At 46.6% G+C, this 19,074-nt stretch overlaps 1 protein-coding gene across 4 annotated transcripts in view; it reads left to right on the top strand.

The window, feature by feature from the left end:
- Window positions 1-18,326, top strand: part of GATA4 (GATA binding protein 4) — a 30,564-nt gene extending 12,238 nt beyond the window's left edge. For 3 of the 4 annotated variants that reach the window (XM_032683641.1, XM_032683642.1, XM_032683638.1), the window contains 5 exons: window positions 7,116-7,285; window positions 10,545-10,670; window positions 11,945-12,032; window positions 12,306-12,448; window positions 13,755-18,326. In XM_032683641.1, coding sequence (XP_032539532.1) covers window positions 7,116-7,285; window positions 10,545-10,670; window positions 11,945-12,032; window positions 12,306-12,448; window positions 13,755-13,937 — 710 coding nt within the window. In that variant the 3' untranslated portion in view covers window positions 13,938-18,326. The remainder of the gene's footprint in view (window positions 1-7,115; window positions 7,286-10,544; window positions 10,671-11,944; window positions 12,033-12,305; window positions 12,449-13,754) is intronic. The other variant, XM_032683640.1, reaches the window with a different exon arrangement.
- Window positions 18,327-19,074: the final 748 nt, after the last annotated feature.

Below are 19,074 nucleotides of genomic sequence, written 5' to 3'. Positions count from 1 at the left end.
CCTCAGGCAGAGGAGGGAACGTTGCAGGGGAGGGACACAATGTTCCCTTTGCCTTGACAGGAAACATTTGGCCTGGGAAGGATTGCACAGGAACAGTCTCTCTGTGGTGTTTCACGAGGCGAGGGAAAACCAGCTTTCTTTGCCTTTTAGAAAGCCAGACTGGAAGTTGAATGTTTCATCAGCAATCAGTAGGGTCTTTATGTTTTCAGAGGGAAAACTGTTGGGTTCTGGCAGCCAACTGAGTACACAACCATTTTCTCCACCATAGACGTGTCAGATAAACCCTAAACCTTTCTGGGACAGCACCAAGCCATTTCTGTGCAGCTGCACAATGGTGCTTTTTGCTTGAAACCATATTTCTGGCTAAGTGTGGGGAATTTACCTGTTTCTCCACTTCCTGCAGATCATCAGTCACACAAGTGATGCCTTCTGTTAATCCAGAGCAAGGGAGAGTAAGGAGTCACATTCCACCAGCACCCAGACAGTTATGGGCGCTACTCAGACAGGCACTATTCTGCTCTCCCTGCATCTGGGTCCGCTAGTCTCTAAAATAGTGGGGCCTTGGACAAATCTCTCCCAAATTCTGTCAGAGGGGAAACAGGCAGAGAAGAGGTGGCAAAAAAGCCAATGGGCAGAACCTGTTTTTACAGAAACACGCTCAACTCCATTAGCTCCATTCTCAGTTTTCTGATCCCAGCCTATGTGCTGAGCTGATGATGTCCCCATGGACAAAGGACAGCTTTCCTTTGGCTCCCCCATACATAAATTTGGGCTTTTTTATTTACAGTCACTCCCTGCCCTTCTACTTTTCCTTATTCTTGTTTTGCTGTCACCTTCCTTTCCAGTTCAGCTCTCCTCCACCATGGTCTTGGACCGAGCAGCACTTTTAACTGCTGTGATCTGACCAGAAATATTTTGGTGGTTTTTTTTCCCCTTGAAACTTTGGCTTCTGGAACTGTGCAATTTATGGGAACATCTCAACCCATTCCAAAGAAATAGATGTGACTTTGAGCTCCACTACCTGAAGCAAAACACCAATTAAAAGGAGCCTGAAAGGCTTGTAGTGTAGGAATGGTTTCCATACCACCACTTTTTAATGGAAATGATCTTGGGATTTGGGACAAAGTAGCTGGGAATGCTGAATCCTTTTCCCCTTTGCCATGCTGTTGTGGCTGTCCCCTGAAGCAGAAGGTGAGGGTGTCTTGGATGGAATTCCAGGGTGTCCACATCCTTTGCCTCAGCTGCGAGTGCCCCTGAGAGTCCATTTGGAATTTGTGTATACACAGGATCGTGGCTCTCACCTCTTATCATAACAAATTGTTTTAGGAAACTGCTTCTCTGCTGGGAAAACTGCTCTCAGGGTCTGTTTAGAGCCTGTAAGTGGCCTGACTGTGTTTGAAGGACAGCTTCTCCTTTGTTGAGTTGCTTCATTGGGTTGAGAAGACACTTCTGCAGGGGGAAATGTTGATATCAAATATCTCTCCAGTTGTAAACAAAACTCCAGTGCTGTATTAATGGAAGTCTCTTTCCATTCCTCTTCACCCAGAGGGGGTGAAGGCAGGAGGGGGTTGGAGGGAAGAAGGCGGCAGACAAACTCATTGTTTCTCACGTGGGAGGATCTGACCCAAACCAGTGTAAGGAGGGCTCTTTGTCCCCTTCCAGAGGCTGATTTGGGAATAGAAACTTATGAACTGGGTGCTGGCTCTGAGTTGAAGGATTCAAAGTCCTTCCTTTTTCTGTTTTTATTTCTTTGGGTCCTGATCCACCAGTTTTATGTGTTCAAGACGACCCCTTCATTGCTAACAGATTTCTCTGTAGAGTCATGGAATCCCAGAACAGTTTGAGTCGGAAGGGACCTTGAAGATCACCTTGTTCCAACCCCCCTGCCACAGGCAGGGATACCTTCCACTAGACCAGGTTACTCCAAGCACCATCCAACCCAATCTTAAACACTTTTAGAGGTGGATTGTTCAAAAAAAGCCCAAAGCTCTTGACCTAGGAGTGGAAATAGTGTCAGGTTGGCAGAGCTGGGGTTTTCAGAGATGGTGAAAAGGCCTAGAGAAGGTGCTTCAAGCCTCTCTCTAGACTCAAGCCCTGGACAAGCTCCCTCTGATCCTCAGCTGACTTGTTGCAAGAGGATATCTGGTTCTCCTGACTGGGAAGGCAAAAGTCCTCAGGTTTTGGGTGAGCCATGTCCTCGATCACAGATGCTGTCATGACCTTCCCATGCTGGGAAAAGTGCCTGTAGGGGTGGGCTGGCCGTGCTCAGATCTGCTCTGTTGTTGATCCCAGCATTGTCTCTAAAGGTTGATCCCTTCGGACCTGGAGGTGGATGTGAAGGACCCCTCCCAATGATTAAGAGTCATGAAGGACCATATTCAAGAATTCTTTTTTCCTACAAGACCCCAGCACCCCACTTAGGAGTTGCTCCTGGTTCCCTGAGGACTGAATGTCCCATTGTGGAAAGTATTTCTGACATGAGTGTGCTCAAGGTCTCACCCAAGATTAGGAGGCTGTTGTGCAACACACAAATGACATTTCCTGTCCTGGGGACCTTGCAGAGCCCATAAACTGTAGGTGTGAGGGGAAAAAATCTCCTTTGACACAGCAAGATGATGACCAGGATAGGGATGGGACACAATCCGTCCTCTCTGCTGGTCATTCAGAGACATTTCATGATCTGCCTTCACGTGACAAGCTCTTTCATTGACTAAAGGCAGGGTTTTATGAAGAATTAAGTAGAGGGCCATCAGCATTAGTCAACACCAGGAGCCCAGCCCATAAAATGATCCAAAGACTGATATTATACAAGATAAGGGCTCTACAAAGGCACGTGAGGGAGTTCAAAGAGGAAGATGAGGCCACTCAGCAAACACAAGGCTACTCCAGCCATGAGCTGGCGTCCTTCTCAGCCCGATCAGCAAATCTCATCCTTCCCTCAATCCTGTCCCAGTGCTGGCCATACCTGGCTTTGGGAGAGGGAGTAAATCTTTCCAGCAGAAAGGCTGTTACAGAGGTCACCGGATGGACCCATAAATCTCCATTATCAGGCAGCGGCTCCTGTGCCACGGGACGGAAATTATTGCCCTGAGTGTGACTGGGGGAGCCTTTCCTTCCCCCCTCATTGTTCAGGGCCCTCCGGGAGCCGCTCAGGCAATTTGCTGCCTGAATAAACGTTTCCTTTCCCGGCTGCTAAGTACAAGGAATAAGTGTCAGGAGACCTCATAATGCCAGGATTTAGAGCTCCAGCCCCGAGACAGAAGCCAAGAAAACACTTTGCTGCTTTTTCCTGGGGAGTCTCCCTAATCCCCATTATTAATAACAGTGACAAATTAAACAATTAGTGCACTTGAAGCCCAGTGACCTCCATGCCCAATATAGCTCAGACTGATGGTGCATCCTGGTTCCTGTGGGCTTGGAGCCCTGGGAACATTTGAGTTTCCTAGGTCTTGGACACCCACCCACATCAAACCACGTGGGCTGTGGGTCTTCAGGTGATATCTTCTCATTATTTTGGAGACCATCGGGTTTTTGAGAGCAGGAGGCCAGAAGAACAGCTCAGAAAGCTCCCCTTGAAAACTTCATCCCTAAATTTAGTGATGCCATGAAATCATATATATATATATAATTTTGTTGAGAAAGAAATCCAGTCTCTTGTCTTCCTTCTTTGGGGCCCAAACACCCTTTGTTAATTAAAAGACATGCACTAAGCCCAGGCCATCTTCTCTAAGCCAATATCCAGCAGTGTCCAAGACAATTCCTTTGCCATCCTCAAGCTCGCTTTGGAGCAGGTGAGGATATTTTTCCTCAGGTGGTATCTCTGGAGGTCAAGGAGCTCTGAGAGGGCTCCAGGAATGTTTTTAATGAGGTTGCACTCCGTGGATGTCATCTTCTGACTCAGCACAGGGTGGTGCACGTAGGGGACGCACCCATCTGATATGGCCCCGTGAGGGCTGTGATTAGGGAGAGCCACCCACTGCGTGGAGCCTCCGTGTGCCCTGGGAACAAAGTCTGTGCCTTCCCCGTCTGATTCCTGTTTATGAACACTCCCAAGGATCACCTCTGTCTGCAGCTGAGAGGGAAAATTGCACAAATACTTATTATTATTACTATTTATTATTATTATTATTATTATTATTGGAAGATGACAACTTCTGGAAAATTAAACCAGTGAAAGTCTGGATGGGAATCTGAGTAATCTGGTCTAGTGAGCAATCTGCCCAAGGGAGGGGGTTGGAAGGAGATGATATTTAAGGTCTCTTCCAAACCAAAACTTTCTGTGATTCTATGTTTCTATGATTCTATGAAAGTCCCTCAGGAGAGAAGTTCCAGTTCAAATCCCACGTAAACTGAAAAAAAAACCCAAACCCAAAACCAAACCCACCAAAGAAAAAGGGAAGAATACAGGTCAGACAAATACAGATGGGAGAGGAGAGCAAGTCTCAAGACTGGTTTGTACTGGTGTTTTGGATGTCTGATGGCAACCACCAGTGAAAATAATGTGGGCAAGTTAGCTGGGTGCCACACAAACTCTTGGGAAATAACACTCAGCAGCAGATTTGATTATTTTCAGAAAACAAGAGACTTACACTTTGCCTGGTTTCTACTCCACATCCTCTTCTTTTTTTCCTAAAAACAGAAATATGCTCCTACTTGACATTTCTTCATATCATATTCATTTTCAGAGACCTTCTTATTGAAGAGCTAGTCCAATTCTTAGCATTTCTGAGAGACATTAGGAATTTCCTCCTTTTTATTTGATTAAAAACTTCCATATTTTGTTTTTCTGGTAGAGAAATGTCCAGGAAAGATTGTATTTTGTAGTTAGTCACAGACACAACTCAAATCACTCAAGTTTCAACTGTTACTTCTTGATTACCTCTGCTCTGCTAAATTCTCCCTGGATTGTGTCCACAGCTCTTTACTGAATTACTTTCAAAGAAGAAGGGATTTTTCTCACAGGACAAAAATTACTGTGAAAATAATTTGCCTTTTTCTTTGGAAAATGATAATCAAAAACCTCAACAACTTCCAAGATGAAAAAAAAATAGTGAAATGTTTTCCTTTCTTGAGATTTTTCAAGGAAATGAGTTCTTTCCTGACCAGCTGTTCCAATCCCTTCTCTTTTCAAAGGGAATTTATTTGATCTAGATTTTGGCTGTAACTCAACTGCCATTTTAAAGGGGAAAACGAGGCATTATGGTTGTGGTATCACTGAATCCATGTGGACAAAAATCACCTGGAGGGATTCCTATCTCTTTGAAACCACCAAAATTGCTCAAGAGTAATTTTCCTAAGATGCTGAGAAGGTATCGGATTCCTGCTTTTCTGGCTCCAGACCCCCTTGGATACACTCATGTACTGCTTTCTACCATTTCCTCATGGGCACATGGTGTAACCTCTCAGAATTTTTAGTCTGGTTTTCTAGGGAGAATCAGGCTCCTGTAAATCTTTTTCTCTGGGTCTCTGTTTACTGGCGCCACTTCATTATTTTTTTAATCCTTTGGCTCCTCCATGGTTATGCAGTTTCCTGCAGTTTTCCAAAAATAGTCTGGGTAAAAGAGAAAATAAGGCTGATGTCTGAACATAACCCCTGTTGGATATCAGAGAATCCACTTGGGGTTGAGACACAACTCGGCAAGAAGCCAAATTTTGTCGGTTTGCTCCTTGGGGAACTATTGTCTTCCAGCAGGAAGCTGAGATACTCATATAACAAGCAGGTGGACAAGCACAAAATATAGTGATGTTCTTGGCTTCTTGAAGGCTTTGTAGGGAAGGGTGAGCTGACTTGTGTCTTTCCAAATGATGGTGCAGTCGAGGTGTGTTGTGCTGACCTCTGCATCACCTTGCAGATGATCTGGATCTCCCACAGTCAGAGGGATTGGACTGACCCAGCCCAGGGCAGTTCATAGAATCCCAGAATGGTTTAGGACAGAAGGGAACTTAAAGATCATCTCGTTCCAAACCCTATGCTATGGGCAGGGACACCTTCCACTATCCCAGGTTGTTCCAAGCCCTGTCCAACCCAGTCTTGGACACTTCCAGGGATGGGGCAGCCCCAGCTTCTCTGGACAACCTGTGCCAGGGCCTCACCACCCTCACAGAGAAGGATTTTTTCTTAACATCCAATCCAACCCTGCTTTCTGTCAGAGTGAAGACATTCCCCCTTGTCCTGTCACTCCAGGCCCAATTGTCCTCACTCTCATATCACATCTGCAGCTGAGCCTGGTGCAGGATGAACCAGGAAGGTGATGGGTGAGTGCACCAAGCCCTGGATAGTGACATCAAGCACGATGGAGATTTCCATCAAAAGCTGAGCCTCTGACACATATTAATGCCCAGTGATGCCTCTTATCTGTCAGCCTGAGCTGGGGTTAGAATCACAGAATCATGGAATATTTTTGGTTGGAAGGAACCTTAAAGATCATCTTGTTTCAACCCCCTGCCATGGGCAGGGAATCTTCATGTTGCACATGTGGATTTGTGTAGCTCAGGAGATGCTTCTCTTGCAGAGAACAGGGAGGAGGCACATAAACATCTCCTCCCTTGTCTCTCTGCAGCCCTTCCCCTTGGGGAAGGGCTGGGAGGGAGTTGGGATGGGCTGGGTGAGGAGCATTTCCATGGGGGAGCAGAGCACATGGCACAGCTTTCCTGCCCCACTGAAACGCTCTGGCAGCTCTTTGATGTCGGAGCAGTTCTGCTCTGTGGGTCCAGGCCTGTGTTTATCCATGGTCACAGGAATTTGTCTGGATTGTAAACACGGCTGTTTCCCTGTCCCAATCTGTTTGCCCTGGCTATATCCAGTCCTGAAAATTGGATAACGTCAGAGCAGAAGGGAAGGTTTCTATTTCTGTCTCCCGGTATCCGTGTCCCAGCACATCCCTGCTGCCACTGAAGTCCTGCAGCCAACACTGTATGGCAGGGAAGGAGTTCCTCTTCCCAATAACCCTGGGGGCTTTCTTGGGAAAGGAAGAGCTGTTTCTTGCAACCTATAAAACCTGAATGTTTTGTGATTTCTTAAAATGTCCTTTCTGGGCTAAGCTGAGAACCCGAGCAGTAATTAAATGTATGGCCACCTAATTAACCGTGTTTTCCCTTCTCTCCTGCCATGGCAGCAGAATTCTTTGACGATTATTCCGAGGGGCGAGAATGTGTCAACTGTGGGGCCATGTCCACCCCGCTCTGGAGGAGGGATGGTACGGGGCACTACCTCTGCAATGCCTGCGGGCTCTACCACAAGATGAACGGCATCAACCGGCCCCTGTTCAAACCCCAGAGGAGGCTGGTAAGTCCTGATCACACAACGTGTGTGGGGTGAGGATGAGGCACAGACCTGGGCTAGCTGGAGGTGACAGTGATGTTTCAACTCCTTGGGCCCCCATCTGCCCATCTTAGGTGGTTTTGGTCCAGATTTCCAAAATAAGTCAGATTTTCTTGTGCTTGTGACACTCCAAGGCCTTGTGCTGTCCAGACGAGTTCTCCAGGCACTCAGGCCAGGCAGTGGAAGGGGCTGTAGGACAAAGAGCAGTACTTTGGTGTTGATTTAGCAACAGCCACTCTTTGCTGTAGTATCCCTCTTACCTTTAGGGTCCTTATTCCCTGGTCACTGCTGGATGACTCCTCTCACTTCCTGGTGACTGGACACCTTTTCTGGATCCCCTGCTCCTGGTTCCATTGGTTGAGCTGAAACAGAGCTTGAGGGGCAGGTCAGGGTATCCCAAAATCTGTGGACTCAGAGTGGGGTAAGCACGAGGAACCTGGGGGACAGAAAGGTTCATCCTGGAGAAAAAAAGGCTTTGGGGTGACCTAATTGTGGCCTTCCAGTAACTGAAGAAAGCCTACAAGGAAGATGGAGAGAGACCTTTTACAAAGACATGGAGTGACAGGAAAAGGGGGAATGGCTTTACACTGACAGAGAGTAGATTTAGGTCAGATATTAGGGAGAAATTCTTGGCTGTGAGGGTGGTGAGGCCCTGGCACAGGTTGCCCAGAGAAGCTGTGGCTGCCCCTGGATCCCTGGAAGTGTCCAAGGCCAGGTTGGACGGGGCTTGGAACAACCTGGTCAAGTGGAAGGTGTTCCTGCCCATGGCAGGGAGTTGGAACAAGATGAGCTTTAAGGGTCCTTCCAACTCAAACCATTCTGGGATTGATATCCTGTCTGTCCCTGCCCATTTTGGTGAGGGACCTTTGGGAAGGTCTCTGTGTCCTCAGGGACACGAGTCCGTCACAACCTCAGGCAGAAAGGAGCCACCAAGGCACCCCTGAGAGCCTGTTTTCCCAATCCTTGTCTTCCACGAGGCTCCATCACCAACCTGCCCCGCCCTTTGCGTCGCTCAGACCTGTCTGTGCTCAAACCCAGCTGTCCCCTGCAAGCGTCAAAAATGCCACCGGCAGCTCGAGCGCTGCCACCAACCACAGACACCCAGCGCCCTCTTGTGAAAACCCCTTCCAGACACTGCACCGACCGATCCAGGCAGGATTTCGCCTTGGCACCCAGGACCTTCCCTCTCTCATTTCCTGGCCTACAGATTATCTGTGTAGTCAGGAACGGCCCATTCGGTATCAGGGTTGGTCCTTTACAGCAATGGATCTCTGCACAGTCTCGGGATAAGGCTTGGAAAACTTCATAAGAAATATAAATCCATGAGTTGTGCAGATCCTTATGTGCACTTTTGTCACTTGGCTGGGCAGTTGGCCATCTGGAAATCTTGCAAAAGTGGCCAAATTTCTGCTTCTTCCTCTAGAATAGAATTTCCATAAAGACAAGGAGGACATGTCTCTGGATGCAACACAGGGGTGTGGTGAAAGTAATGCCAACCGATCTGCCTAAATAAATATATTCAGTGCAAGTGACTTGGTTTAATCTGTGACTCTGTAATCCAGTTTTTTTGGAGACTGAGATATTCCAGAGAGCCTTGCTAGGGGGGATCTTTGCCTTTGCTGCAAGCTCTCAAGCTCTCACTCCACTTATGATCAAAGCTAAAACATGGTGAGATTACAACTAAAGTTTGGTTTCTATGCACCAAAGGGGTTTCCAGTTTTCAAAGTCTTAAGAAGTACTCTGAGTTTCAATTTTTTCTTGTGCTACAGCTGTAGATTAACTGATCCTATTTAATAATGAAGGAGAAGACACGGAGAGAAAGCTGTGGCAAAGATCACAGAGGAAATTCCTGGTAGCTGCCAGGTCCTCCCAGGCTTTCACCCCATTACACAGCTGCCAGCTGTGCTGTTCAGGGCTGCAGAGCTGGCTGGATGTCCAAGACCACCAGATTTCTTCCCTGTAGGCTCCTCTTCACGAGAATAGACAATATCCCACAGCTCTCATCCTTCTGTTCAGTCCCAAATTTATCAGCAAGCAAAGAGGGAATTTGACCCCTGCCCATTCAGACTTTATCCTCAGCCTCTAAGAACCGAGCTTTGAGGGATGCTGGGAAGAGTCAGGCAGGTGTGGAACATGTGGTTTTTTCTTCTTCCACCTCCCACTCAGCTTTCAAGCTCAAAACTTGTAGTTTTTATGTTTTCAAGTCCATTTTTTTCTCCTGTGGCCTTTTGAGCTAAACCAGCTCACCCAGAAAGGGAACTTCAGAAGGCCTGTTCCCTGCACGTTAGTGGGGATTCCTATCCATTATCACATTGACTTTTAGGAAGACAACGCTACTGGAAGCTCTCTTTTTCTTATCCGCTCCTCAAGGCACATAAGTCACATCACATAAAGCCAGAAAGGAGTATGTAACATTCACGGCATTGAAAACATTCTCTTGGGATAGCCAGGATGCCTGGAAAGTGAAGGGTTTGGAAGTCTGAAAGGGTGGGACAGTCTGAGATCCAGACACCTTAGTGTAGGTGTGTACAGGTGTAGAGGGTCTCCAAGCTGCTACTAGATCTGCTGGAGGTCTGGGCCTCTGTTCAGGTGATGTGTGATTCTGGAGAAAAGGAGGCTCAGGGGGGACCTTCTCGCTCTCTACAACTCCCTGACAGGAGGGTGGATCCGGGGGGTTGTCCGGCTCTGCTCCCAAGGGACAGGACAAGAGGAAACGGCCTCAAGCTGTGCCAGGAGAGGTTCAGGCTGGGCATCAGTAAGAATTTCTTCACTGAAAAGGTGGTTAAGCATTGAAAGGGTCTGCCCACGGAGGTGGTGGAGTCCCCATCCCTGGAGGTGTTCAAGAAACTACTGGACATGACACTCAGTGCTCTGGTCTGGTTGACAAGGTGAGGATCAAAGGTTGCACTTGATGATCTTGGAGGTCTTTTCCAACCTAAATGATTCTATTTTATGTATCTGGCACCATCTGAGTTGTGCCAGGACAGCTGAGACATCCTGGTAGGCAGGAGGCAGTGGAAAGGCAGTGGAGCAGAAGCCGAAAGGCGAGAGAGGCAGCAAAAGGCAGTTGTGTCACCCACTGCAATAGGTAAGAAAGAGGAAAAAACAGAGAAATAAGAGAGGCAAGAGGAAAGGAAAACCTGTGAGCTCACTGGGATCTGGGATGCTGCTAGTGGCAACAGGGGAGGGCTGATGAGTTTTCTCTCTCTGCATCTCTCCGCAGTCGGCATCTCGCCGTGTCGGCCTCTCCTGTGCCAACTGCCACACGACCACAACCACACTGTGGCGCAGGAACGCCGAGGGAGAGCCCGTCTGCAACGCCTGTGGACTCTACATGAAGCTCCATGGGGTAACGTGGATCAACACAGTGATTTCTACTCTCTGTGGGAGGGTGCCCATAGCACCAAGCCGGGAATTGGGTTCTTCGTACAACTCTGTGCTCTCCTCGAGCTGTTTTTCCTTCTGTTCCTTTGGGTTTTAGTGCCCCTCAACATCCTGGTTATGCTGGCAAGGGATGTATGAAGGGCATTTCTCACATACTCATTAGGTCCCCTTTGCAACAAAGTCTTAAAACCTAATAAAACCAGGTCCAGATTCTTCCCACCTAAATTCAGGCCCAGATTCTTCCCACCTAGTTCCTCCACCAGGGTGTCAGATCCCAGCTACAACTTGGCTGTAGACTTGTCAGGGACTGATACGTGACTTTTCTTGCAGAAAAGTCTAGACAGTCTCTTCCTGTCAGTGGGGGCTTTGTGTATTGATGCCATGTGTGATATATCCAGAAGAGTCCTGCTGGAGGCCAAGGCACAGCAGGACTTCAAGATGCAAATCTTCAGCTCTTTTCCCATCAGTCAGTGACAACAGGACCACCCCCATGGCAGATTCAGAGGCCTTTAACACCCTGGTGGTTGCTTAGTGGCCAACCCCAGCCCATGGCAGAGGGGTTGGAACTAGATGGTCTTTAAGATCCCTTCCAACCCAAACCATTCCAGGATTCTATGACTGTCGCTCCTAGCATTTTTATACACCTTTAAATACAATAAAAATCATATAAAGCAATAAATAATTGCTTTATTTTCCTGTATTTCTTGCTTGAACAGTTTATACCTGACTAAATTTGCTTTCAGTGATGTTCAGTGACTCAGAGTAGATAGATTCATGAGAAACAGGTCAAAGCTGGAAGACAAGTGGGAAGCCTTACCAATTATTCCTAGAAATCCCAGCATGTTTCTGACTATCCCACTTCAGTGGGATCAGCTCCTAAGGGGGGTCACCCCACACAGGCTTGGTACCTTTCCCAAAACAGGTATTAGCCAGAAAGAATATTTTTGTTCTGAGTTATACAGGAAATTCAATCAGATGAGTTGTTGTTCCTTCTGGCCTTAAAACACTCAGTACCCAAGGTGTGAGCTGCCTACCTGTTCCCATTTGGATGCACATCTTGGAGCATTGACATCTCTCTTCACACAGAAGAGACCAGGGAATCTGGGCTCCATCTCGTTGCTGTTTTCAGTTAAATCACCTGGTTTTCATGGAGCCCACAAGGTAGAGTTGGAATCACGTTCTCCTAGATGACCTTAAGGACCTTCAGAAACCAATGGGCTTTTATACTTGGATCCACAGGTTCCAAGGCCTTTAGCAATGAGAAAAGAGGGCATTCAGACGAGGAAGCGCAAGCCGAAGAACCTTAACAAAACAAAGACACCAGCAGGTGAGTGTTGAACAGGAGGAGTTTATGATATGTGTACAAGTTTGCATTTGTGTTTCTGACCACACTGTTGTATGAGTCAGAGATCCAACCACAAAACAGGCTGATTTTCCAGAAGAAATGGGGAATGTCTGAATGCCTTTCAACAGCAACAAAGCCCTTCCCGCTACTTTTTCATCTATTTTTACCACATTAACTTCTTGGTGGGTGGGTGGGTACAGCTCTGCATCGAAAGGTCTTTGGAAAGAGCCTGGTTTTCCACCTGCTTTCTCCCAGGCCCATCCAGCAGCGAGAGTCTTACCCCGACCACCAGCTCCACCAGCAGCAGCAGCAGCGCCACGACCACCGAGGAAATGCGGCCCATAAAAACCGAGCCCGGGCTCTCATCTCACTACGGGCACCCCAGCCCGGTTTCTCAGGTACAGAGGGGAGGTGATGGCAGTGGGACAAAGATGGGAATTAGGACAGTGGACTTGGGGAGAAGAACATCCTCAAAATGTTACTTAGGTACTTAGAGGTAAGTACCTGAAAGGAGCTTACAAGAAAGATGGAGAGACCTTTTACAAGGGCCTGGAGTGACAGGACAAGGGGGAATGGCTTCAAACTGAAAGAGAGTAGGTTTAGATTGGATATTAAGAAAAAATCCTTCCCTGTGAGGATGGTGAGGCAGTGGAACAGGTTGCCCAGAGAAGCTGTGGCTGCCCCATCCCTGGAAGTGCTCAAGATCGGGTTGGATGGGGCTTGGAGCAAGCTGTGAGAGTGAAAGGTGTCCCTGCCCTTGGCAGGGGGTTGGCACAAGATGATCTTTAAGGTCTTTCCAACCCAAACCACTCTATGATTCTACAAATCGCTGTGGAAAAAGGCTGCTTCTTTTCACCTCAGGGGTCTAGGAGTTCCCAGTAAGAGATTTATCCTTCAGGATGGGGTAAAACCTCAGATTTTGTCAATTAGGCTTTTTAATAATGTGTGGCTGTTCTGAACAGACAACAGGAAGTAGCAGCTTTTTTGAAAACATTAAATTCTGCTGTTTGAAAACATTAAATTCCTTCTAGTTGGGCAGCTTTACATGTCCCATAGCAGAAAAATACCCATCACCTTTCTATGATTTGATCTACATTGAGCAAGGGAAACCCTGGCAACATTTCCCTACTTTCTCTGCACTGGCTGGCTGAGTGTTGGGTGATATGAGCATGAGGGCAGAGAGCTGCAGGGTAAAGTGGTGTGATCTGTACCACAGCCACCACTAGATGTCTGCGGACCAGCACGATGTGGATTCACACAAGATGTTTTCATTTGAAAGCCAGAAGAGCCCAAGGCCAATGAAATTTTAAGCCTTGGGAAGCAAAATGATAATTTCTGACATTTAAAAGAGAACCACATGGCGTGTGTGCAACAGTAGGAAAGAACAGGGTCTTTCCCTGGAAGTGTTCAACACCAGGTTGGACAGTGCTTTGAGCAACCTGGTCTAGTGGAAGGTGTCCCTGCCCATGGTAGGTGGGTTGGAACAAGATGGTCTTTAAAGTTCCTTCCAACCCATCCCATACCATTCTGTGATTCCATGATCCTAGAAAAAGAAGGAAAGAGACTGCCCAAAGTATCACACATAAGCAGCAATCCGCAGCAAATCCAGAGACATTATTACAATAGCACCAGCCCACACGAAATGGATTCACATGTTCCTCTATGGTTGGAACCTTTGTTCACAGGATTCTCCTTTTTCCATAGGCATTCTCAGTCTCTGCCATGTCTGGCCATGGATCCTCCATTCATCCTGTGATCTCAGCTCTGAAGCTTTCCCCACAGGGTTACCAGTCAGCCATCAGCCAATCTCCCCAAACCAGCTCCAAACAGGACTCCTGGAACAGCCTGGTGTTAGCTGAGAACCACGGGGACATCATAACTGCATAACCTGGGCTCCCACCCACCAACTTCAGGCTGATCCGCTCAAGAGATGAAGAAGATGCCATGTCAATGTTGTTTCCCACCTCCCCTGCTCTCCTGCCTTCTCTTTCCTTTGTGAGATGTTCCAGCAAAGAGGTAAAGAGGACTGATCTGAGGTCCAGGAGAGCTCTAATGAAGCAGAGAAGACTAAAATCTCAAAGTAACTACTGGATATGAAGCATTTTCCCCACTTTAAATGAGCCTCTGTATTTGATTGTCACCACCTTCTATGAAACACACAGATGGACCCAGTTCTTGAGTTTTATTTAAAAAGATCTGGCATTTGAGACTCTGACAATGGTGGAGCAGAGACACTTATTTTCTTCTGTCACCATCCATTCTTTCCCTGACCAGAAGAAAATGTCACTGTCTTCTCATTACCCAAATTCTGTGATCTTCCACCAAATGGAGCCAGTTCCAGAACAGTTTGCTGAACAGACTTCACTAGAGATTCTTTAGTGGCTTTAGTGGATTTGATATGATCTAGGGCAGAGAAAAAAAGAGACACCTCCCCCTCCTCAGCTCACACATGTAGAGCACTATCTTTATTTTCCTAGATGGTCTGGAAAGCTGATGAATGTCTGTATTTAATAGTAACTCCTTTCCTATTTATCATTATGAAATCATGGGACTGTGTTTCCAAGAGGTTGTTGGCTCAGCCTGGAGAAGGTCTGTCCAAAGTCAAAGCAGGATTTTGGAAGAAGGAACCTGCTGGAAGCAGGTAGAGGAGATCCACGTTGGTAATCAAATCCTGGAGGAAACGGCTGGGCTCTTCCCTTATAGATAGTAACAAGCCAGGCTTAGAGATGATTCAAGTGCACAGCAACTGAAAGATGCTCTTCTAATGCTGCTGTGCCATTGCTTTTGAGACAGATAATTTAATTATTTTGCCTACTTTTATGTTGTTTGGATGTCACTGATGAAATCTGTCACTTCTTTTTGGCTGTACTGTGAGTGCCCACTTTCCCCCCTAACAGCTGGCTCGTGACCATTTCCCACATCTAATCCTTTAGGATTTCACCTTTGGCAACAAGCAAAGGTTCCAGCCTCTAATGGAGGTGGCAGGGGCCGTTTTCTTTACCAAACATGTGCACAGACTTGCTTGCCTGCAAGAGAAGCGTAACTCCATTCCTGTATGAGTACTAAACAAGACTTGTCTATTTTCTTGCCCATATGGTTCTCAAGAACCAGGGAATCATAGCAAATGGAGTTGGAAGAGGTGCTGAGAGCTCACTGACTCATTCCCTTTTCCCAAAGGGATCAATTCTGCCTAACCCAGCCCTGCCTACTCTGTCTTTAGCATGTGCTTAACAAACTCCAGCATTGCAGATCCCACAGCTCCCCTGTGCAGTCCAAGTGCTTCACCAGATGCTTGCCATGGTGTTTTCATCAATATTTCCAAGGAGAGACAGCTTTGCCTGTCTAGGCAGAGAATTTTTGGGAGACCTTATCCTACAAGATTCTTCACCCTTGTTTCTGTCCACTCCCAAACTCTGTGCCCCTTCCTGTCTTCCCAGCTCCTCTCTTTTCCTCCCTGCATCCAGAACTCGAGTATGGAACTACCAAGTGAAAATTTCTAAGAGGGATTGTGCATCCCTCCCAAATGTGCCATCCTCTGTCTCCTGCTGTTCAACATTCCCACAGGGAGTGTTTCCACCCAAACACCAGGCTTGGTGAAGAGGAAAATCACACACAGGTTTGAAGTAAAAGAAGGGCATTGTGTTGTCTTTGTCTGCACTCACCATTTTCCTCCTTAGCCTCTCTAAGGAGAAGGATTCAATTGGATTGGTCATGAGAAAGACTGGGACTGGAACAGCAGAGACCTGGACCCTTCCACATTCCCTCTGCTCTCCGTAACTCAGATTGGCAGGGATTTGGAGGGGTGACAGAGCCTCTGCAATCCCTAGAGAAAAACACCATGGCAATGGTGCCATGGGAACGGCTGCATGATGTTTGCACCAGAGTTTCCACCCTGCCTTGCTGGGCTAATGTAGTGTTTAGCCTCATTAGTGCTAATTACAGATGAGGAAAAGACATCTGTGAAACATGAATAAAAATAAATGAGATTCTGTGATTCTGCTCAGGCCTGGCAGGCTGCAGAGAGGAGGAGAAATAGCACATAAAAATATGAATTTGGGGTGAAAACACAAAGGTGTTTCTCCATTGGCGTGAAATTTTTAACCAGCCTCCTCCTTGAACTAAATTCCTTTGTAAATGACACTTGAGCTTTCTTGGGATCTGCCTGTGAATTCCTGGCCATAATAGAGCACCACAACATGCATGAACCACTTGGCTCATGCACATATTGGAGATACCCAGGACTACCCTGGATAACCTGAGAGGAAGGGGAGCAAGCGGCCTCTTGGAGACGAGAAGTTCAGATCAACCCCCTCCCCCATTTCTCTTTCCATACTGATGCTCCCATTGGTTCTGCCCACCCTGCCTTATTGCTGTGCTCCTCCTCCTCCCCTCAAAGCCAAAAATCCCTGACGGAAATTTTCTCCTGTCCTTAAAACACTCCAAGATGTCATAAAGGACTCTGTTTGCAATGCCAGGGGGGAAAATCTCTGCAGAACATAAGTGTGGTTATGCTCCCTCAGGTTATCTAAATGACCACAGCAGAGATTTATTAAATGGTTTTTACCCTTTCTCAAAGCCTTAAAAATAATTTTTGAAACAGAGTGAGAAGGATTCACAAGACCCTAATGGCAGAACAAGATGTCTGCTTTCAAAAGGTGAAGCTCTGGGGGCTGTGAGAACAACTTCAGGCTTAGAGGACAACTACTTAGAGGTTGAATTCAGCTCTTTTGTCCCCCTGTTTGCACCAGAAGCAGTAGAAGTTTGGCTGCACCTGCTTCTGTAGTTCTTTTCAATCTCCCAAAACTGTTGTAAAGCTATTTTTGATCCAGAAACATTTATTCTGGCCAACATTGATATCAAGGTGCTTAGAGACTGACTTCAAATGCAGCGCCATCATTTTAGGTGGTGTACAAACTCACCATAAATGACAGGTCCTCTCCTTCAGAGCTCATAATGATCAAATTACAGAGTAATTTAAATCAGAAGGGATGAGATCAGATTTCTCAAGGCCCTGCTCAGGCAACTTTTGAATATTCCCAAGGATGGAAACCCTGCCACCTCTCTGATTTCCTGTTCCAGTGTTTGACTACCCTCATAGTACAAATGTTTTTCCACATAAATGTTAGATTATAATAAGAGGCAGAATCACTGGTAAATTAATTGCTCAGACTTGGGGAGTCCCAAGCAACAAGTCACTGTGGAAGGTTGAACGTTGTCTCAAAGCCCAGGAATCACACAAAGCCCCTTCTCAAAGGTGGGAGCTGGGAAGGCCAATGCAGGAGGACAAACTCTGGAAGTGACAGATGAAGGGATACTCAGAAGACAAGAGGATAAAAGTGCCACCAACTTTCAGGACACTCAGCTCCTTCTAGCAGGAGGGGTAACTCACAAAATTCCAGGTTCCACCTGAGCTCTGCTTTCCTGCTCATGATGGGGGGGAGCATTTCGAGCCTGCTTTGGTAATTAAACTAGATACAATTATTAGAGACCCAGACAAGATAATTATTGCTATTATTGCTGGAGAAACCTTGTGAGGGCTGTTCCAGGCCAGGTCCTCCACAAATGCAGGACTGAGAACTATCCCTGCCCTGAGGAGCGAGAGGGAAGAGCCCACTCCTGCAACACACTTCAGCACTAATATAAATGCATTTGTGGGACTTGTTCCTATAGAGATCATCACTAATCATAAAAATGTTGATGCTGAAAGGTATTGCAGCACAAGGTTTGGTTGTGTCAAACCAGACCTTGGCAATGGCTCAGGGGCCACCAAAGTGAGATGAGCAGCTGAAAGGCAGGATGGGGAGACAGGGTGCTAAAAAGGTCACTTAACCATTTCCAAACGTCTTTGCTCTTTGTGGAAGTGCAATATCTTGATTCACTTCAGCTATTATTTGTAAACTGATCAGAAGAGATCCTTGGATCACTTGCAATCTTATGGGCTTAGATGGAGAGGGTGCAATCAGGAGGAGCTCAGGAATATTGCAAGGGAGCTTTAAAACCAATCACCAACTCAATGCAACATTGAAGCTGTGACTATGTTTTGTTTTGCCTTTTTTTTCTCCCCATGTATAAAGTTTGAAGCTTCCCATGTCATCTGGGAAAGTCTCATGGAAACACACATTTCTTTGTAAGGGGGAGAGGGAAACCAACCAACTGAACAAGCTGTAATTATTTAAAGATGTAAAAAAATATCTATTATGAAGTAGTATGGCTACCAATCCACGTAACTTCTACACCTTTAGAACTAATGGAAATAAAACAATAATAGTAAAATCAGAAGGTTTCTACTTGACTCTGTTTGCCCTCATGGGCTTCTTGGAGAGGGATGGGGGTAAATGATAAGATATTAAGTGCACCTGGAGAAGAAATGGTGCAGCGGGTCATGTTCCAGGGAGCTTATAAGGATAGAATTACAGAGTGATTTTAAGTCAGAAGGGAAAAAGATCAGGTTTTTCAAAGCCCTGTTCAGTCAAGTTTTGAATATTCCCAAAGATGGAAATCCTACCACCTCTCCAGTTCCTGTTCCAGTGTCTGATCACCCTGATGGAGGAAATGTTTTTCCAAGTCACATAATCATAGATAAATAGAATGTTAAGGGATTGCAAGGAACCTTAAAGACTGTCCAGTTCCAACTGCCTGCCATGGGCAGGGACACCTTCCACTAGCCAGGTTGCTCCAAGTCCCATCCAACCTGGCCTTGAACACTTCCAGGGATGGGACAGCCACAGCTTCCCTGGGCAACCTACTGCAGTGTCTCACCATCCTCACAGTAAACAATTTATTTCTAATATCTGTTTCCCCTTTAAATGTGTAGCCACATAAATGTCAGATTATAATGAGAGCTAAAATCTTTAGTAAATTAATTGCTCGGACAAGCAATGAGTCATTGCAGGAGACTGAACGTTATCCCCAAGCCCTGGAGCCACACAGAGTCTCTTCTGTAGAAGTTGGGATGGCCAATGCAGGATGACAAACTCCAAAAGTGACAGACTCAGCAATGGAGCAACTCAAAGCCAGGATAGAC

The sequence above is a fragment of the Chiroxiphia lanceolata genome, chromosome 3 (assembly GCF_009829145.1).
Source record: "Chiroxiphia lanceolata isolate bChiLan1 chromosome 3, bChiLan1.pri, whole genome shotgun sequence".
In the NCBI taxonomy this organism is placed as follows: Eukaryota; Metazoa; Chordata; class Aves; order Passeriformes; family Pipridae; genus Chiroxiphia; species Chiroxiphia lanceolata.
The sequence above is the reverse complement of the archived record's forward strand: the minus strand, read 5'-3'. Positions and strand labels throughout refer to the sequence as shown.